A 23051-nucleotide genomic window follows, 5' to 3' on the forward strand; every position below is an offset into this window, starting at 1 on the left:
GGTACAAAATCATCCACATTATATTTGTGAAATAATAAATTGAACGAAGTAGTAAAACTTCATTAATGGGCATTATATTTATTTCATACAATGCTCAATATCGTGTACATAATGTTATAAAACCGGAATATACATTTTATTCAAGAAGTGTAAATTCCTTTGCTGTCGTTAGAAGGCAATTACGTGACATTTTACTATCTTGTCTTCGCGATTAGCCCGAAGTGGCAGAAAAGCGGAGTGAAACAAATAAACAAAATAAATCTATGAAACGATCATTTCTTTTTTAACTCTTTCATTCATGCAATTCTTCTTTAGCATGTTAAAAGTACAGTATAGTATACTATGATTATAGAATGAAGACATGGTAAATGAGAACATGCGCAACTATCTTTGTAACACATCGATCAGAAAGTTTGAAAAGTATGGATTTTCACAATACGTTTGCGAGTTTTCAATTATGTTACTACTAGTGCCTCCCCGATGGCGCAATGGTAGCGTCGTTGCCTTGTAATCAAGAGATCCCGGGTTCTATACTCGGTGGAGGGAGATAGTAGTTCGGATACCACTTTAAATTGTAGATCCAGTCCCGATTAGCCTTTCTGTGCATAAAGTGGACTTGTTGAAACACCAACTGAATCAATCAGTCATGTTACTAATCATTAAAGGAATGCCTCAATACCATCCCAAAATTTCGATATTTAATAATTCCCCCTCCTCAAAGTAATAAAACACTTTCCCTCTCTGAACCTCGCATAGAAATTATAGCGGCCGTTTGCTTCGGCCAAGCCCCGAACGAACATAACCGAAGGGGCACCGAGCATAACCGATCCTCCCACAAGACGTCACGCGCTCGTGCATGATCGGCAATTTTCGGATGGCGCTACCTTATATAAAATTACCTTGGGTGCAACCAATGAAAACGTTGCACTTTTCGTATCAAAGTATGAGAATAGCAAGGCATCAAAGCAAATCGTCTCTAACATGTCGTTAGTTAACGGGCCTATAAAATCGCTTGAGCGAACATTAAAAGTTTAACAGGCTGCTAAGATTTTAGTGATGCGTTAACTATCAACTCGTTAAGAACGTTTTAAAGATGGTTGAGCGAACCGGGCATTGGAATTTTGCATTTAAAAATTCATTAAGAATTCATTTTTTTAAAACTGAAAAGTGTAATTTTCAACTACTTTCTAACGTGCTCTATAGAAATATGTTTCATTTATTGAAAATGTTTTGTGTCCTACATTTTGACTTATTGTCCTACATTTTGGGACAGCATGTCCTACATTTCCCTTACGGCGATCTGGTAACCCTACTCTCAGCACAGCTTCACCTTCGTTATAGTTCCTGGAATTCACATCGCATTCGCAATATTTAAATATAACGCGTAATTTAAACTTTCCTTCCATACAATGACAAGACGCTGCTATTACGTACTATTCTATGGTACTACTACTGAATGTAAACAAAGATCTATCCTACGTAGAGCGGCCATATTGGAAGCGACACTAGCGCTCAGGTGCTAATTTTAGGTAGCAGCACCCCTGTTGTGTCCCCACGCTTTTGATGGGCAATTGTTCTCCCATTTTTAAATGGCAGTGTCTGCTGCCACGTTCTTTTTCTGCTGGAATCTCAAAAAAGATGCGCGTGGCAGTAGACTCGGTCTTTGTTTTATCGTGATTTCATCATGCTATGTATGCAATTACGTCTGTAACACATTATGTGAAGTTGTAGCGATTATTTTCACAAAAATGTTTTAAGATTAGGTCCCTCAGCATTCTTCTAATAATAAACCTAAATGCTCTCGTAGGTTAGGTTAGGTTCTGTTAGCATTAAAATAATATCGCTAAATGCTTTCTAAAGAAAAAGATTCTAAATTGCCTGTACATTCATTCCCACTAATCATAAATTTGCATTTCTCTCGTCTTAATCAGTTCTTAAGATTTGTAACATACTCTTAGCAGACGAATTACGTGGCAGCAGCAAATTTGACGCTTATTCTTGCTGCTGACACGTGCGTGGCAGCAGACTCGGCCTTTTTAAATACATGGGGAATTTGATGCTGAACTAACCTCAGAAATTATGACTGAACATGATAGTTGAAAAACTGAGATTTAAAAAAAAAGATGATCGTCAACAACAGAAAAGATACCGGAATTAAAAAAAGCATTAACATTTGCACAACACACGTTTGCGTCACTTGCAATTTTCACAATTTAAGTGCTTTATTGTTATGAATCCGGTAAAGAAAAATACATAATAATTCCAGGCGACTGTACTTTTATTTTTATAGTTATAATTAGTAACCATTAATAACCCCCTTTTCTATTTTTCTTTATTTTTTATACGTGTTATCATACTTTTCCGCGTGACTAGTAAATATGGTCCTCTGTTTAATCGTACACATTTATCGAGAAGAATAGTTTTTACAAAAAAATATTTTATCTTCTGTTTCATGTCTCGAAACCTCTAGGGCTTTCTTATTTACGTGAATTATAATTATAAAATTGTTGTTAAAAATAATAATAAAAAAATACAAGGGGGAAATGTCTGCTTAATATAATGAAAACATACGTTAATATTAAGTTAACGAATAGGGCATAGCGTCATAGTGTATAATAATAAATATCATGCGCTTACGCACTAAATACATATTTTTCTCTATAATTTTGGAAGTTTCTCCGAAGCCTATTCCCGCCGTTGAATTACACATATTTGTAACCAGAAAAAACATAAAGCGTAGTGTGAAAATCTAAATGTTTGTATAGAGCCATGGCAGCTATGGACGACCCAAATGACGTTAAGTTTAGTGCTATTTGTTCATAAACATACTATATTTAGCCCGTTTGAGCTACCCTGCCGTTGCGCTTTAATATATTATTTGTTAGGTTCAGGAGAATGTAATTTTCGGAAAATTATGATTTGCTACATATTCTTAAAACTTTACTAAACCCATTTTTATCATCGATTTACACTAGAAATTCTTAACTTCGTTGAAAATAACGTTTGATTAGCCATCCTATCGCGCTCCGTAAAGCTTAGGATGGCTTAGGTCAACTGACACAACAGGGGTGGCGCCGCCACCGGAAAAGTTTGGCAATGAACAGCCCCATTGGACTGGCAACGTTGGTAACAGATGAATATAGACAGCGCGAACGTTGTAAACTAACTGGAAAGCAGAAACAAGAGACAACGTAAAACAATCGAACATTCTAGTTTGTGGTAATATTTTCTCTAGTTTTCCCGCATGATATTGTATTTAAATACTAAGGTATGCTCAATATAATGCCTGCTGTGTATGTATACATATAATGCATACAACGCCAAACTCAACTGCATGTGTGCAAATTTTCCCCTTGTACATCATGTTTATTGCATGTGAAATTTTAAAGGTTAGATTAAATTACTGTACTTCAATTTATAGTGAAGTGCTTACGCTACATTTTTGTCACCTGATTGGCTTTTGGCCTAAGTTCCGATTGTTTAATTCCGATTGGCTTTGGGCCCAAGTTCCGATTGTTTAATTCCAATTTTATCATGGTACGCATGCATTTTTTGCATTGTTCGATTTCTATTTGCCTGTTAACACATACTTCCGAGTTTCATCGATTGTTTATTGCGTGTTTGATTGAGAATGTTTTTGGTACTATTATCGTATGAGGGAAACACCTACGAATCATATATTTCGGACTTCTTTACATTGCTAACGTGTTATTTTCGAATGTGGAACATTTCCTAAAGTGAAATAATGCATATCAATGTCTATTTCTTAGATTTACGAGTACTTACTGTTACTTGTTGTTTCGAATCTGTAACACATTATGGCTGTGATAGCGTACTGGTTTAGGGGGTGTTCTGAGAGTGTTTTGTCGATTTATGCAGTGTTGCAACCTCGTTCACCGGAAAATATTTACTTTCATGCCCGGATTTGAACGTGGTAACATTATCGTATGTTACGTCCTTCTTGCCCACTCCTTCTTACCTGTTTACGTCTTTCTTGCACACTCCTTCTTGCCCGTTTACAAGACCGTGCTAGCAGACGGCGCTCCGGCATCCGTAGAGTAAGTAAGTTTTTCTTTTTACAGTTTCTGTCACTAACCATTCACGGGAACGAGGTATGCCTACGAGGTTAGGTCTGTTAGGTTAGGTTCCATTAGCGCTCATTTCACCCCTAAATATGTGCTTCATCATCGAAAAATGTCCTCACTACGTTCAATCATGCATATCCGGACAACATCGGTTTTTCTCGATTTTCTCCTCCAGGAAATTTTTCCTCGCCTTGGGATTTACTTTGTTGAATTCCTTATAAAATAACCTTTCCAACAATATATGACACGTATTCCTTAGGAAAAGGACGTAAACTAGACTCTTACCAAACCATTCACGTTAGCCCCAAAAACCATTTTCCGTAAGGTTAGGTTAGGTTAAGTTAGGTTAGGCAAGCATAGTAAAAAAAAAAAAATACTCGACACGTCATGTTCTAGTGAAAACACGGCGAGGCTGAAACACTGGCTACAGGGTTGCATCATCTTAACACACGGAACATTGCACTCTCGTGCAGAAAGCGAATGGCGGGAGCAGAAACAGCGTGTCGGACAGAGATTTTCGCAGAAAACAACACGCATTCACATTAAAATGGATCAAATCTACATTCATGAACTTCCACAACGCTAAAGAAAATGATTTCCGTAAGTACTTTCTCCTGTAAATTTGAAGGAATCCGTTTCCCTCATACGATAATGTTACCATGTTTTTTTCACTTCCGTGTACTCCTATATGGTTCTCTTGCAACCAGTCATTCGTTTACTCTTGTCTTGGTTACACACTACTGCTGCCATGTAGATCACATGTGTGTGGTGCGAAGGGGTTTTGTACTTAGGTTAGGCAAGTTAGCATGCAATGTTAATTAGACAGTATCCATTGCCTAGATCTTTAAAACTAGTAAAAATCACAGGTCTGTTGTAGGTTCGATTCCCACCAGCGCAAAAGAAATTTCAGCTGAAGACTAGAGAAGAGGTGCTCTCTCAAAACGTAATGTTAGAATAAGTATAATATAAAGCACTAGACTTTAAATAATATCCAATTAACATTGCATGCTAATGTAGAACCATTGTCACTAACAGTCAGAGAATTAATTACCTATATCCTATCTGCCGAACATGTCTCACTCGTTTATTTCGTCACTTTTTACATTTGTACTTACCTATTGTGCATTGCGAAACATTCTTTTAGGTGTAATTTTGCTTCTTACACGAAAATAACTTCAATTTATGAGATTAACAGTTATTATTGTTCTTTTTCCACTTCAGTAATACACAATATGGCTGTGCAGCTTGACTTGTGTAGTGGATAGATATGCAGTGTTTCCAACGTTACCAACCGAAAGATGCCCCACACACCATTCATGCATAGCCCCAAAAACCATTCACGGTAAGGTTAGGTTAGGTTTGGTTTGTTTAGGCATACATAGTTAAAAGAAAGGGACGTCATTTTCTTGTAAAACAACGGCGTGGTTGGATACAATGACAGGAGATTACTTCATTAAACGTGTGCAACATCCAGTTCATTTAGAGAAAGCAAATGGAAGCAATGGCAATTGGGCCTCGGAGAGATATTTCTCTTCAAAAATACATGCATTCCCAGTCAAACAGATTCAACGATGAAAGAAAACACCTCCACGAACCTTCAATATGCTACAGAAACTCATTTCGGTAAGTAGTTTCTTCTGTAAAAATGAAGAAATTCGTTCGGCGGATAGAATACTGTTACCGAGACTTTTATTAGGTGATTCAGGTTTACGGCTCTTAGGATTCAAATAATTCCCATAAATGCTCTCAACATGTTGTGAAGTTGGTGCTTGTCTCTAGCATGATACCGCTTTCGAGCCTCGTGTCAGTGGTACAGTTTGGTCAAAAAAAATATCCCCACCCAAAGGTTTTATTGAAAGCACATGAAAATGAAAACTTACCTAATTCTATTGAAAAGAAGGTAATATTTTTCTACAATATTTATCATCAATTTTCTTCTTGTACTATCCATTGTATCCATAAGTCGATCTGGGACACACTCTCAGCCTTTCATAAATAGGGGAAACTACTAAGGGTAAAAGTCGCTCAACAGTGGTGCTATTATAGTCATAATATCTCCTACGTGCCTCATGGCACAGGGTGTGGCGCAACCAGGAGTGGTGCCAGGGGAGCGTGAATGGGTGCTTGTGCACCCCTTAATTTTGTTCCACTCCCCCTTCAGCACTCCCTATTTGATATGTTATAAAACTTAGTGTATAGTAAGATGTTTCAATCCAATAACAATAAAATAATGTGTCCTTGTTTTCAATAGAATTAGGTTAGTTTTCATTCTCATGTGCTTTGAATAAAACCTTTGGCTGGGGATATTTTTTTGGACCAAACTGTAGTCTGTAGAATGCCATGTTGATTTGAAGCAGGGATATTTGTTTAAACTATTGTTTGCATCTTCTTTTCACCAATAAATAGAGGTTTTCGGAACTGCACGCAGTTTTAATTGCTTTCAGAGAGCTTCATATGTACTTCTACAATCATTTCCACTAATATGTGGTACTTTCTCTTTTTTCTATGAACGAAAATGTGGGTGCTTGGTAAGGTACTTTGTCTTTTTTTTCCTAATAAATTGCACTTTTCAGAACTTCAAACAGTGGTAAGTACTTTCGCCAAGGCTCAAATTTACTGTAACAATCATTTCTACAATTCTGCAATACTTCGTTTTTTTTTCTATGAAACTGAAAAAAAAAGTCATTAACCATATGGAACCCTTACCTGGCTTTGCTCTAAAGCGAGTGAAATACAGGGTGATTCTTTATGTAGTTTACAACTTCAATAAATTATAATTATTTATTGGAACCACATACAGACTTGGTTTATATGTCATTATGCAGCAAAACACTTCCAAGTTTTGACTCACGTAGTGTGTAGTTGCGGAGTTGATCACATGCGGCGCCACCGGTCTACAGTTGAAAATGGCGACTTTCACTGGTGCGGAAAGAGCTAAGTGCGTGTTCCGATTCAAAGAACCAAGTCAGGAACGAGTGGACAGCGAACGTTTCGCACAGAATACGACAAGGACCCACCCAGCAGAGAGAGGTAAGGGAATTCCTTGATCATCGTTTCCCAAACAAGTGGATAGGTCGTGGTGGACCAATTGCCTGGCTGCCACGGTCTCCAGATTACACTCCACTCGACTTTTTTGTGGGGGTTTGTGAAAGATAGGGTGTACACCCCTCCCCTACCTCATCTTCATGAACTTCAAGATCGCATCACAACAGCCATCGCTAATGTTACCCCTGAAATGCTGGTTAATGTTTGGCAGGAAATTGACTTTCGTTGGGATGTGTCCAGGATGACCAACGGTGTACACATTGAACCATAACAGATTTCTGATAAAAAACTTGAAGTTTTTGCTGCATAACGACATATAAACCAAGTCTGTATGTGGTTCCAATAAATAATTATAAATTATTGAAGTTGTAAACTACATAAAGAATCACCCTATACTCAATACTCTTCGAAATGTCACAAGAGGATATTTTGTAGTTCTTCTTCAGTTACTCCATCAAAAGAAGCAACAGGTCTTGTTCTACCAATTTTTGTACTAATGAAGGGTAAATGTTCGATCTAGCACAAACACATTTCGACAAACATTTTTAATAATAATTGAAGCTATTTTCTTAATGTCAAGAACCATGATTCTTTCATGGAATCTCAAACACACATCTGTGTCATCTGAGCTTCTCATTACCGCTTCATAACCCTTATTAGCAGCTGCAGTATTCACCAACAAATTACCATCACTTTTTCATGTTTACTGTTGAGATTGAACACTTCCATCATTGAGATTGTGACGTTCCATCATTTATCTCCACAGTTCGTGAAGTGTTTTCTAATAAGTTTTACAAAATGCTCTGGTTTCCTACATTCGTTAACAACAAATGCAATTAGACTTGTTTTTTTCATTATGTGACTTAGGAATTTCCTTCACTTGCTGACGATCTGGGAAGATGAGATGCTCTGTGACTGATGCCCGAGTTCTTCCCATGTGATTATCGTAACGGTGTTTTATAGACGTCTCATTGTACGCATCAGACAGACATCGATTCTTGGACTAGTACAGTGGAACCTTGATAACTCGAACTTGAAGGGGGGGAATTAGAGATATCAAGGATTTCAACTTACCAAGGTTCGAATTATGGAGGGACAAAATCGCCGACTTCGAGTTATAGAGGTCTAAAGTTTACTACACTTCGACTTATTGAGGTCCGTCGGACTAAAACTTCAAGTTAAAGAGGTGATTAGAATTTAACTTCGACTCATAGAGCTTTTCCATAGTCTACCTTCGAGTTATTGAGGTGGAACGGCATCCCATAAACTGTACAAAAATTCGTCTTATCAAGGTTTTATTTGAGTTGTTGAGGTTCGACTTATCAAGGTTCCACTGTATTTCCTTCTGGAATGCAATGGACAAGGCAGATAGACCTCACCCTAAGTTTGACTCCTCTTCTTTTACTCTCTCTTAATAACAGCCATACCATCAATCGCCGTGGCTGAATTTCCAGATCTTTCCTCATGGGAAATAACATTTTTCTGCAAGTATGTCTCTAATGCCCATGATAATGGTTCTAAGAGAAAGCTAATTTGAAGGTTCCTATTCTGTGCTGTCACAATAATTCGACCAAATAGTGTCTTGTGTGATAATTGACCTGCCATAACTATCCACTGCCTTCTTCTTGGATCAAGAGAGCAACAGAGAGAACTAGAAGAAAAACCATGTATACAATCGATGTTTATGCTACTGAAAGAACATTCAGAGAAAATACAGTAGAGTATGGATTGGACCCTACAGTCGCTTGAACCAATGCTCACGTGATGTGCGTCACTATAGAGCAAGGTGTGTACCAATAGAACAGCTCGGAAACAGACGTGGTCACAGTAGGAACTCGCCCCTAGCATGGCGAGTGGCACATCTGTGTGGCATGGACTCAATGAGAGCTTGGAGGATTCCTCGCCACTCTTCACTTTGGGCAATTTCATCTCTGGAAGAGTTGTGGGAGGTGCCATCCTACCTAGAATGCATTTTGCCAAATGCATCCCAGACATTCTCTATGGGATTTAAGTTCAGTAATCACGGTAGCCACTCCATACTTACTTTTCCCTCATCCTCTGGCACGTTATGCACTAACAGAACTCTGTGAGGATGAGCATTATCGCCGATGAAAAGGAAACAATCACATATTGCATCTGCGCACGGCATGGCAAGAGGTCTGAGGTTCTCGTCTCCATATCTGAGGGCCGTTAAACTGCCATTTTCGTTGACGTGGAAGTCCGTACGTCCCACAAAATCATCCCACCACCTCCATTTTAGAATGTTCCTTGAACAAAAACAGGGTTATAGCGTGTTCCATATTCCCTCCAGATTAGGCACGTCTGTTGTAAGGCTGGGGACTGAATCGCGACTCATGGGAACACCGCTAAACCCCATTCATTGTCGTTCCAATTGCGATGTTCCTCAGCCAAGTTTCATTGGACTGAAAGCTGTACGGTGATGCAACACGCACCAAGAGTATATGCATAGAAGCCATCTTTTAGAAGGCGATTGCAGACACTTTTGAGGAGACATCTGCACCCTATTGCTGTGAGAATGGCATGTTATAGTTTCGTTGCATTCTGTCGTCTGTTCCAATCGCACATTTCCCATTGTTTGGAACCGAATATACAGGCGAGAAATGGCATTTTGAGACACTCCAAGGGCTACAGATACCTCTTGCTATATGTCCAGCTTCCATCCTTCCTATGGTTCTCCACGCCATTGATTCCGGTAAATCGCACATTACAGGTATTGTACCACTTGCCCACCTTCTTCAATGAACTCTTACATTGTCCTTGGGCTGTTACTTTCATTCTCAAAGCTGCGCACTTCAGTTGTTAATTCAGAGATATCAGCATTAATGATGGCCAAATAGCCAATTGACTCCAGTAATGGTGTTAAATACCATCCAACTTGTCAATTAAATTATTAAAATATTCACATATTTTAATTAGTGTTGTTATTATAATCTTAATTATTATTATCATCATTATTCATTTAGATCAGAATTTCTATAATTGTAATTTCTAATAGTAAAAGTAAAAATATTAAAAATTATCAAAACTTTCCATTTACATCAAGGTTATCTAGGCAGTGAAGTGATAACACACAGAAAGCATCCCAACCTTACAAAAAATCATATTAGAACCCTTCTCCCCTAGTGGTACCGACAACTTGCCTCGCTCAAGGCCTATATGGTGGTTCTTGTGAATTTTTATTTTTTATGTAGTACTGTAAGAGAGTGGAAACAATGCCGGTGTAGAGAGAGAGTGAATTGGCCACTCAGTGTACTCAGCCACCAAGGTGGCTTATCAAACTGTTATGCATGCATTTGGTGCTTAGTAAAAATACCATTACTTGACATTAGAATATATATTTTTGATACATATAAGTTTGATTTAAAATTGGTCTGATTCTGTGTACTGGATAATTTTTGTAAGCTACTGATGCAGGAGAATGAGAAAAATGTTTGGAAATGAGGGGGAATTAATATGGCCCAATCAAATTGCCCTTGGGAACTTCATAATGACGACGAACATTGAAATGTTAAACTCAATATGCTGACCAAGGCAGAAATGTATTTTATTATAAAACATAAGCATAAACAAGTACTTGGTACAGAGTCTGAAGAAGACCTTGTTAGAAGGTTGAAACGTTACATTTAGTTTATGTTTTATAATAAAATAAATTTCTGCCTTGGTCAGCATATTGAGTTTTTCATATCATGGAAACAAGGCTTAATGGTGTTATAATTGAAATGTTGTCTGAACTTTCGCTGAGTATCCACTACACATTCATTATTTTTTTAAAAAAAATGTTTCCATTGCAAATGCTTGATGCATAGTGTTACACTGTTCCATGGTAACTGGAATGGCAAGAGTATCAGCATACAGTGCCACCACTCTGACAATGCCATCTCCATCCTCCAGCCTAAGTATTAGCGAACCAAAAACCATGAGATCATGTTACCAGACCCTGTATTTTTGTAAGAAAATAGTATTTTAAAGAAATCTATGAATATGTGATACTGTAAAGAGAACTGAATTTAATTCTGCAAGTCATAAGTGAACATACTTGTACACATGCTGGCATTAGTTTATTTCATAGACAACATTCAACAAATGGCTTCTTGCTGTAAAGTATGTGCATGGAAGTATATGATATAGGCCAAGGAGCCAGTTCATTGTGGTATAGAGCAGGAACAAGCATAATGAGTATACTAAGCCAGCAATCATAAGTTAGATCTCAAAATTGCAAAAGTTACTTTCAAATCAGTTGAAAATAATACATTGAATTTTCGAATTTTATATCTGAAATTTAAATAAGAAATTGTTGGTATAATTTTTCAACATATTTGTAGAATTTCGTATAAATAAATGTGTTATTTATTTTTCCAGGTATTATATTTAAGCTAGTGGGATGGAGGATTCGACTTGCCATTCAAGTGATGGAGAGAAACCAGGGAAGAAACTTCGCCACCGCAAGAAGCTATTGTACAAAACTCTGCTTCAGCAGATGGAATTTTATTTGAGTGATGCAAATTTGAGAAAAGATAGATTTTTTAGCCAGCTGCTTCAGAAGGACAAATGTAAGTGAAAATTTTATGAAATGAATCTTTTCTGAAAACTAATGGGTTTTTTTTTCTCGGGTGGGGGCAAACATGGATTCACACAAAGCAAGATCCAGCATATAAGGTGGGTATTAAAGCACAGGGGTCACTCTACCTGTCAAAAGCTGCTGCACAGACAATGTCTTCCGGGAATTTTACACAATTGCTACATTAAGACCAATTAACTATTAAATCAATCATTTCCAAAGCTCTTATCACTAATGCAATGAAACATTTCATGCACAAAATAGAAGTATTTATGCCAATATAATATTTTAATATTTCAATTCCATTCCTAAGCGGCAGCTTTTCCAACACAAACCTCATCTCAATTAATGTCAAATCTCGACTTGTTCATTGAGGACAAACAATCACAAACATTCATGTTCGAACTGGGATTCGAACCCGGGATCGTGGCATCATAGCGTGCTGCGTTCACTGCTTCGCGAAGAGGGTAGACAAACTAGACCACTTTGGCTCTCGCAAACATTATAAAATATTAGAAATCCTTTTTCTCAACCTCGATCTGTTTTCTGCAGTTAATATTGTTTACTTCTGGCATTTTCCCTCCTACCACCAGATCTCCAGTGGTGGAGAAGGAAAGTGGAAGGGGTCTGCAGCTGGGATAAAATTCCGAGAATCACCACCAAAATATCATGTTTCGTGCGCCAAGTGCTTTCCTAACGTTTGGAAGATTTTAGCTGGTTTCTCGCAGGGGGTTGCAGTCTGGTCTTCTGAGAAATTCGTCACCATTCGTAAACCTTGATGGATGACATGGGCGTAATGTGAGACTTAACTTGGGGGAGGGGGCAGGTATGAACTTAACTTGAGGCGTAACTTTTGGGGGAGACAGAGTTGAAAAGTTTTTCATCCCATAAAAATAGTGTCCAGGACAGGCACGTATCTAGAAATATGTTTTGGGTGATGTCCGAACCAAGTGTCTCAAGAACAATAATAATAATAATGTTTAAATTAAAATATTTATATTAAATCAAATTAATACTAATGACAATACATAAAATTAATATTATATTATTATTACACGAATATGTAAAAATACTGTATATGAATAGAGATATGACAGTGCATATTCATTACAAAGCTTACCTGTAGTTAAGATCAGAATAATTTACGTAAAGACAAGTGCTCTGGCAATGAAATTAATGTCAAATAGATGAATAATTGAATATTTATTGAATAACAAAAATGATGTTACATGTAGTTGGAGAAAAGTAAGTTTCTGATTAATATTTATGCATATTGAGTAGTAGTGTACATAAATCATCTTTGTAATGTCATTCAAAGCTGTATGATCACAATATAATCCTTGCCCTCTAAAAAAGAAAACTTCAAAGGAAATTAATAACCATCGATTATGCAACAAATGATAATATTTTCATTACTTAATTTTAGTACTTTTTTTAGGGGGGGGGTCCGTACCCTTGGACCTCCCCCTAAAAATGCCCTTCCTGTCCTTCAAAGTCATATGATCCCAATATAATCCTTGTCTTCCAATAAGTTCAGAGGAAATTATACAACAAATGCTAAACGAGTATATTTTCTTTTAATTTTCATACTTAATAAATATTTTGGGTGGGGGGAAGGGTCCGGACCCCCTAAATACGTTCTTCCTGTCCTTCAAAGCCGTATGATCCTAATAAAGGGTGATCGAAAAGTCCCCGAACCCAAACTTAAAATTTTGTTTTCGCCGGTCATTATTATGATAATGTCAAAATTTCTATGGAAGCTGGTTTGCGAGGGTCGTGGCTGTACATGACACAAGAGATGGCGCTAGCAGTCGTGGCGAGGAAATGAACTACGAGCAGTGCTGGTAACAAAATAATCATTTAAACCAAACCAACAGTTAACCTAAACTGTGAAAGCAAGGAACAAGTAGACCTTACCTCCCTGATCGTGTAGACCTTTCTCATTGGATATCTGGATGGATGTAGGCACATCACAAGAGATGCTGAAAGTGTCCCCCATGCTGCAGCATGCATAAACGTATGCGACGGCACATGTTTCGTGCTACGCGATGCAGAATAGGCACATTAATTGCAGTAATGCACTGGGCAATGTTGGTGGGGATTATTTTCGTACACTTTCCCCTTCAAATAACCCTGCAAGAAAAAATCGGGTGAGGTTAAATCAGGTGATCTTGTCGGCCAAAGCCCTGATGAAATCAGGCAGTCATTAAAAAATTCACGCAGAAATGCCATGGTGGCATTGGACGTATGGCATGTTGCCCCATCTTGTTGTAATCACACATCTCGTTCATCGGCGTCCAAAAGTGCGATAAACTGCTGTATAATGTCGTGCTACACAATAGAGTTGACTCGGTTTTCGAAAAGAATCTGTCCAATAATTCGTGATCTGGACACGGCACACCAGACACCAATTTTCTGCAAGTGGAGGGGGACCTCGTGTAAGATTTGTGGATTTTCTGTGGACCAGTAGCGAGTGTTCTATGCATTAAAATGACCTGACAAATGGAACCAGGCCTCGTCCCTGAAGTATACCTTATCAAGGACAGCAATATTGTTGCGAGTGAATTGTTGAAACCACCGACAGTACTTAATTCGATCACCATTGTCACCTGGTCGCAGTTCCTGAACCACTTTTACGTGGTATGGCCGTAATTTTAACTGTTTTGTTGTCTTGTGTACTGAGCCATATGATACGCCCACCTGTTGTGATAACCGCCGCAGTCCTTTCTGCAGTGATTGTTGTAATTGTGCGGCGACGTCTTCCAAAACATCATTCGTCACAACTAAAGAGCGCCCACTACGTGGCTTATCGTGCACACTACCATGTTCATGAAATCACTTGATTAATGCATGAAGAGTTGATTTACTCACAGAACGCCTGAAACGCCTCTCAAATTTCTCGTTCACGGCACTGTATGATGTCGTTTTAAAATACTCCTCTATCAAAAACACACGCTCCTCCACCGACAAACTCATCCTTGCAACTGGTGTGATTATTTTGTTACCAGCACTGCTCGTAGTTCATTTCCTCGCCACGACTGTTAGCGCCACTCCCCAGTGCCATCTCTTGTGTCGTGTACAGGCAAGACCCTCGCAAACCAGCTTCCACAGAAATTATTACATTATCATCATAAGGACCGGCGAAAAAAAAATTTGAAGTTTGGGTTCAGGGACTTTTCGATCGCACTGTATAAGCCTTGTCTTCCAAAAAGTTCAGAGGAAATTATACAACAAAGGCTAAAATAATATATTTTTCATTATTTAATGTTAGTACTTGATAAATCCTTGGTCCAGGATTATTTGCTAAATAACTGAGACATTTCTGAAATCATAAATATTTCTATTTATTACTTAGCTCCTTATGTTTTAGGATGTTAACAAAAGTATCCTTGACTTGTAAATTTTAACAAACGTGAACATTTGGGGGGGGGTGATCTCCTACCCCAGCGAAGGTTTGAGCATTTCCCATGTAAGCTTATGTGGTTTTGGGTGTATTTGCTTCCTCCCCTGCCCGAGCCAAGTTATGCCTATGGCATTAGTCACAGGACATCTCGAGAATGAAGCACCATCAACCAGGTACAGAAATTCTCATACACACACAAATATATATATATAATTCCTAGTGTACTTCTTCTTTGTAGCTAATCAGTGGTGATTTATTCATTCTAGTTTTTGGACTTTTAACTACTCTTTTTTTAAAAGAGATTTACTTATGTTTCGGAGGCTGAATCTGCCTCCGTCTTCAGGGTAGCGTGTAGTCTGTTAGATCATATACATGGTATATAAATGGTTGCCTTGGAGGATTATTCTTGGTGGCCTAGGCTCCACCGTGTCTGTCGGTCACAAGGACCTCTATATACATAAAGTTGCCAGGTAGCATTATCAGTGACCCAGGCTCCACTTCGTCAGATGACCACGTCAAGGTCACGATCAAGGCTTCATGTGGCACCATTAGGTTTCCCCGTTCGTGCAATCCGGGGCGGTCCAGTCCCCAGGGTTTGCATGAATCCTCCAACTGGAATCCCCCGAACTACTATGTGCCTCCACCTGTTATCGAACCAGGGACGCCTTGATTACAAGGAGATGAAGCTAACAATGTGCCATCGGGAAGGACCCTCCACCACAGAACAGAACAAAATCTTGGTCGTTGTTGAAATATTTTTGAAACTGATTTAGCACAATTGTTCTGTATTCTTGACATCTGAGATTGCGGGGAATATGCTACCTCCATCCTCACCCCCTCCTTGCCCGAATCACTATTTGCAGCATAGTAATTTCATATTTCACACTAAACGAATATAGGCTATCTGCGATAATTCTGTTTCTATTCATCAAACGTTTGCTCCGAAACTTTCCATCTACAATTTAAAAAAAAAAAAATACCAAGATTGATCTTCAGGGGGCTTTTCCCCTGTTACATATACCCGAAACTTGTTGTATGCAGGTCGAGAGCATCTGGTGCATTATCCTCGGGTCTCCCCCTCCCCCTTCTCCCGGAACATTATGTACGTCGCAGGGATAATGACGCAGACTGCACCATCAAAATTCTTGGGGAGGGATAGTTTTCCTTTCAACATCATAAAATTCAACATATTTTTCTAAAATATATGTGTAAAAAGGACATCGTGCTGCAATGTGTGCCATGAAGCGGAGAGGAACATATTTTATTAGTAATTAATTCACTAAAATTTGTTCCAAGATGAAGAAAAAGGAATAATTTGGAGAAGGGGCAGATCAAGTAAATTGTTCAGTAAAGCTTAAAAAACAATTTTCAGTAATAGGACAGTGTCATAATAAAATAGTTTGGGAATTATGGCATGATCTGGAAGGATGCGCTATTGGCCTTGGGGGTGGGTAGGCTGATCTGGACAATTGTTAGAAGTTCATTATCCAGATATTCATGAACTTTTTAACCTGCGCTTTATTTTATTTTCTCAAAATTTCGGGAGAGTCTGTAGCCCTTCAGCTCCCCTTTGGTGTACGCCAGTAATAAGACAGATATTTTACTTTTTTGTCATCATAGAATATCAATATTTTATTCCAGTTCTGAAATATTTTTGAAATGGGCATTATGTAATTTATTTCTCTTCTTGACATCTGAGATACTGGGGAATATGTCGCCCTCAACCCCTCCTTGAGAACAGCAATGCTCTACAGCATACTTTCGCCATCCTGGTACTTTGAGAAATTTCATACTCCAGACTAAGTGAATATAGGTTATATCTGTGCTGATTCTATTTGCATTCCCAAACACTTTCATCTGTCCATTTTCAATTTAGCCCTATAATTTAAAAAATACCCAGTTAAATCTTCACACAGCTTTCCTCCCCGGGTATTTATACCCAAAGCCAGTTTCTGCAGCTCGAAAACATCTGGTGAGTTCTCCTCAGGTCTCCCTCTCCTCTCCTCCTGGCCCATTAGACGTGAACGAGGGTCCGTGAAGAGCCAACTGGGCTCTGCAGGGTTGGCCTGTCAAGAAAAGTGAAAAAAGAGTAAAATGAATTAATTAATTTTCAGGACGTTGATGCAGAAAATGAAAATATTAATCAATGGTTTTCTAGAAACATCCTTTCTCAGTATTCAATTAAAATTTGAATTTTTTTTGTCGACTGGTTCTCGAGATAATCGTGACCAAAATACCCACAAAACCCCATAAGCTTACATGGAAAATGCTCAGACCTTCGCCGGGGTAGGAGATCGCCTTAAGCTACTCTCAAATCTAGCATGTAAGCTGTTAGAAAGTTCAACTAATCCACACTATCCACGTGCTAGCTACTCTGTTTTCCGAAATACATTTCATCGTGAATGCAACAAAATACTGAGCAACAGCTATGTGCAGTGTCAACTGCGGAACAAATCTGTCTCATCCATATACTATTCAACTTTATGAATGTTATAAAAACTTCTAAAAATAAAAGTAAATAAAACATAGCCAGGTGTTTTAAACGTGCCCGACGAGTACTCATTACGATATGTTTTTGTTAATTTAAATTACATTTTCAGCCACTAAATAGACTTCTGTTCACAAATAACTAGAGTATCAAATATCAAAATGTGTTTTAAACAAGTCTAAAAAAAATGTTACAACACTGTGTTTTAAACGTTTCAAACATTTGTAAAAAAACAATGACATGAGTTTTAAAGGTTTAAAATAAGTTAAATGTTGTTCTATATTTCTATAATGCTGTAACTTGCGAGTCCGTCCACTCCTCCACTCCACTCCATGATCAAAAGTTGAAGAAACAGGACCTAATCCTTCCCCAGACACACTCGGCATCGTTGCGTCCCCTACTTCGAGCATCAGCATGATTTCCTTTCAAGAAAACCGGTACTAGTCAGGTTGGATTTGGCCTGTCGACAGAGGCCGACGACACGTACCCACTTGCTTGGCTTTTGTGTGCGGCCTTGCCACCTGGCATAGTGGGGACGTGCCTTTAGAAAAGCTTTTTTGATGTGTGAGAAATACGTAATTTGTGAATGTTAAGTGACTCCCAAATTTATTGTCTTAGTGCAAGCACCAAGTACAGATTAATTTTTGGTAAGATGTTTCATGTAAAAACTGAATGTGGGATATTTTATGCAGTAAGAGAAAGAAGGGGTGAGCATTAAAAGAAAAGTCAGTTAGGCATAACTAAAGTTCAGCAGCACTAATGCTATATTTCATATGCTTTGCAACATTGATACTGCTTTCCACGAGAATTACAGGGCAAACCTTCAAAAATATATAACTTTAAAATTTGTAAGTAAATATATAATTAGTCTTCTGCTGCAAGTAACATTTTGCCAAATACCAAGTTTCAATTTTTTGTTAAATCCTAGTTTTGTAGTTGCTTTCCAATTACTTTTGATTTACTAGGTATTAAAACTAACACAATACTAGTATTAAAACTAACTCAGTGCTATTCCTTAACCTGAAGGGTTTATGTTTTCAATGCACGATATGTTTTCAATTGTCACTTTCCGTGACAATATCAGTCTACTCTTTACCATCCTTCCCAATTTCCTTCAGGCCCATCTTTGTATTACCCTTCCCACAGGTCTCTTACCATCATGTTTACCAACAAGAACCATATGAACTGGTCTATCCTTGCTACATGACCTGCCCACGGAAGTCTTCTTGATTGAATTATTGTAATTATATCAGGGGATGAATATACATTGTACCATTCTGTATTATGCAATCTTCTCCACAGTCCTGTTGTTCCATATCTATCATAAGATTTTATTTTCAAAAAATCTTTAATGGATGATATTCAGCGAACAACTTCTCCCACAATTCATTGAGTGAAAGCACGCCCGCTGCCATGATTCCGGCAAACATTTCGGAGCATGTTGGAAACCAGTTTGATATGTATTGCGATCACAACTTTTGTGGCAGTGATTGAAGGTACAAATACATATAATGATTATATGCGAAATGTAGTCTTTCATATTTTCCTAAGACTCGTAACAATGACCAGAGTATCTAAAAAGATGCTATTTGCCACAAAACAACGTTGTATAAATCTACGTAACATACTAAAAAATACAGGACTATGGAGCCTGTTTCTCATGGAATCAATCGGGACTATCCGATAGTGGAGTGGCTAATGCTATCTTTTGCAATCAAAGGATCCAAAATTCGATTCCAGGTGGAGGGGAATTGAAAAAATATAAAAAAATATTTTTTTTAAAAAAAGTGAATTAAAGTCAAGCTTTGTCTCATGAAAATAATAATTTATAGAAATGTTCTGAAGTACAATATTGTGTACTATATTTTTTAAGGCTGTAATGTATCATTATCACTTTTCGTATGTATATTCAGACAGCCATAGAAGATATGCTGAAAAGTATATACGTACAAATATATACATACTGCAAACACATCCGCTGATGATGAGCAACATTTCATGTTTTTGAGAACGTTATTAGAGATCGTACAGCACGTTGCAAAGCATGCGGATGTAAAGAGTAGCATAAAAATCATATAACATTAGCCATAAACACAGTACTTCCCTTAAAATACGATTCATATTTCACCCCAGATTGGAAAAATCACACCATCTTAACCACCGACGAAACTGTCTGAGTGTATGATGTTCTCTCACAATTAATACATAAACAATGGCATACACACAACACACACACACACACACACCTGCAGACAACATATTAATTCACCAAAAGGAAACTTCATTTGAAAATCTACAATAATACAATTAAAAATGTTAAACATCGGATCATTTTCATGCATGCAGCATATGCTTCGCTTCACGCTTGCTGTAGTTTGCCGGACTGAGTCGGACCACGTGTGGATTTGGCCAGATATCCCATCATGCTCTGCGCTGCTGATGTCACATTGAATATCATCCATTCATGTTCGTCTTTTAGTGTAAGAGACCATGTTTCGAGTGGCCTATGTAAGGCGTAAGTAACGATTAAAATGCATAAATAAAGTTTTCAAATGCCTATAAAGCCTACATAACGACTAAACTGCATAAATAACCCTAATAACCCATAATAAAGCCTAAACCCCTAAATGAGGCCTCAGTATGTACTAAAGGTACCAAACTTGACCTGCCTAACCTACTCATGTATGCATCAAATAGCAGAAATAAACGTGAATAGTTAAGACAGGTAAGGTTTGGTGCTGTTAGCATATATCAAGTTCCTACCACTTGTCATGTTTCATCCACACAAAGTGACAGGCATAAATACTGGCATATTTCAACATTCAAATTCATTAATATCATTGAGTCAAAAGTAACGTATTTTAGTTTTGATGATTTGTGATCAACAATTGTAAACTTTTAAGATTGAATGTATCCTTTGCTCTTCAATATTTTATTCTCTTCCAGACATAGGTTTGGATGTCTTTATGGAATGCAACAAAATCAGATCTTTAACATCGAATGTTAAAGATCTCATCAAAGCGATAGGAAAGTCTGAAATTCTTTCATTATCTCCAGACTGCACAAAAGTCTGCAGAACAACTCCTATTCAGATGAAAGAAAATGAAGACGATTGCACTATCTATGTGGTATGTATAAGTTTTTTTTAAATTTACAAGGAGGTGGAACATTCATTTTTAAAATCATTTTATTCATTTAACTAAAATATTTTATAAGGAATGATTTATCCACTTTTTTAAATTGTTTAACATGATTTCAGTTAAGTGTGCACAAGAAAGAAGAATTGGATGCAATTTTTTAAAATAACTTTGGTAATTTTTAAAATCCTTGTCTTAAATCTGAATTCATTGTGCTGTACACGCTGAAGTGACAAGAGAAGGAATAGAAGTATAGGATATAAAATAAATAAATCCATGTTCATTGTTGCATGCTGTTTTGAGTAACCAGATTATTTAGTGCTCAAGCTACATGAAACATAGCAGATATGTAATTTCTATTTCATATATAAACCTGTTGTTTTTCCAAAACAGCTACACCTTAGCAATAGGGTAAATTGACAATAAAAAAGAGCAATCATTGTTGATATATGTAAAGTGTAAATATAATAATTCTGCTTTTTTTTCTTTCTTTGTAGGAGCAGTTACCCCCAGATGCTCATCATGATTGGCTGAAGGATATATTTTCTCCATATGGAAAAGTAGAATATGTTTCAATTCCGAAGTTCAAGAATGGAAAAAATAAAGGCTTTGGATTTGTTGAATTTGATTCTTCAGAAAGTGCATTAAGGACTTTAGAAGTGAGGATCTTTCCATTATAGTGCATTAAAATCATGTATTTATAATAGGGAGAGGCTGATATAAAATTTTGGCCAATAAAGTACTGATATAAAATTTACTGATACCAATAACCGATATTCTACTGATCCAGTATAAAATTTCAAATGGTCCTTGAAGAACCTGAAAGGTTCATTGACCTCCTTAACAGATGTTTGTTTCCAGGTGACTGCAGTGCAAAAGAAGTTGCATATTTAGGCATGTACTTTTTCAAAAAGTAGGACATGGAGATTATCCATAAAAATTATTACAAAATGGCAGAATATTATGCTAAATTATGAGATATTTGTAGGTATATTTAATCGGTAAAATTATTGGTAATTTTACTGATAAAACTGATACACCGATATGCCTATATCGGTCAATACCGATAGAGTGCCGATTAATCTGTCCCATCCCTAATTTATAATGTAAAATAAGAAGTACAATATGAACATTGCCCAGGGGCAAATAATCTACAGTAAAATCCCCACAGTTCCATAATCTTTCAGTTTTCAAAAATCCAAAAATTGGAGTTTTATGAGAGGTCACACAATATAAACTCGATGGTTAAAATTTGTTCCTAAATTTTAAAGCTTTAATTTTGAACAAGATGTGTAAAATAACAAAAGTAGAATAACTATACATGTTAGCATACTTACTGCTGGAAATGTAAAAAAATATTGAAGAACTGTTGTGCTGGATATTCACGGTTTGGTGGATCGCATACAGAAGTCTCCCTAAGGATATAATAATAAATTTTGAATAATTTTTTTGTTTTCATTAGTTTATAATAGTTACTATTTTATCTATTTTATAGTAAGCATAATAATAATAATAATTTCTACTATTCAAGTTTTATCAATTGCCTGACCCCCCCCCCCCTAAAAAAATTTCTGGCGATGCCCAAGGTTGTTGTAGCGGTAACTAACTAACTAACTCTCTAGCCTTCTTAAACCCGAAGGTTCATGGCTGCAGCAACACAGGCCTGCCATCTGTCCCTATCTTGAGCAAGATCTATCTATATACTCTTTTCCATCCCTACCGATTTCCTTTAGGTCCATCTCAACATTGTCCCTCCATCTTCGTCTTGGCCTTCCTACAGGTCTCTTACCATCGTGTTTCCCAACAAGAATCCTGTTAACTCCTCTTTCCTCTCTTCGTGCCACATGGCCTGCCCACCTAAGTCTTCTTGATTTAATTATTCTAATAATATCTGGACATGAACACAAATTATGTAGTTCTAAATTATGTAACTTCTCCACTCACCTGTCTCCTCATCCCTTTTAGGTCCAAATATTTTTCTAAGGATCTTATTTTCAAATACTCTCAATGTTGTAGCGGTACATGTAAAATTAAATCCTCAATTGAAAATCTGATTAAGTGGGATAAAGATTATCTTGGAGCTTATTTTATTATACAAGGTCGCATGTATGATCTAAAATGTTTAAGTAAAAAAGTAAAGTGCTCCCCTGTGCTTTGCACCACGCCTTGAAGACGTATAGGGAGAAACACAAAGGTACCTGGGAAAATTGGAAAGTTCCTGGATGCTTTGGATGGAAATATAATGAGTTATTAACATGTGGACTATTTGGGTTATGCCGACCCAGCCAGAGGCAGGAAACTGCGAAGGATGATT

At 37.3% G+C, this 23051-nt stretch overlaps 1 protein-coding gene across 4 annotated transcripts in view; it reads left to right on the forward strand.

Moving 5' to 3' along the window:
- The window catches only part of LOC145994789 (la-related protein 7-like), a 305103-nt gene that overhangs the window by 260800 nt on the left and 21252 nt on the right, over nucleotides 1-23051 (forward strand). For 2 of the 4 annotated variants that reach the window (XM_083131065.1, XM_083131060.1), the window contains exons 1-4: nucleotides 3137-3219; nucleotides 11511-11701; nucleotides 20547-20728; nucleotides 21235-21396. In XM_083131065.1, the coding sequence (XP_082987191.1) occupies nucleotides 11533-11701; nucleotides 20547-20728; nucleotides 21235-21396 (513 nt within the window). In that variant the 5' untranslated portion in view covers nucleotides 3137-3219; nucleotides 11511-11532. Of the gene's footprint in view, nucleotides 1-3136; nucleotides 3269-11510; nucleotides 11702-20546; nucleotides 20729-21234; nucleotides 21397-23051 lie in introns of those variants that run through there. The other 2 variants (XM_083131061.1, XM_083131064.1) reach the window with 2 other exon arrangements.

The sequence above is a fragment of the Lepisma saccharinum genome, chromosome 11, assembly GCF_977018435.1.
Source record: "Lepisma saccharinum chromosome 11, izLepSacc3.1, whole genome shotgun sequence".
Classification (NCBI taxonomy): Eukaryota; Metazoa; Arthropoda; class Insecta; order Zygentoma; family Lepismatidae; genus Lepisma; species Lepisma saccharinum.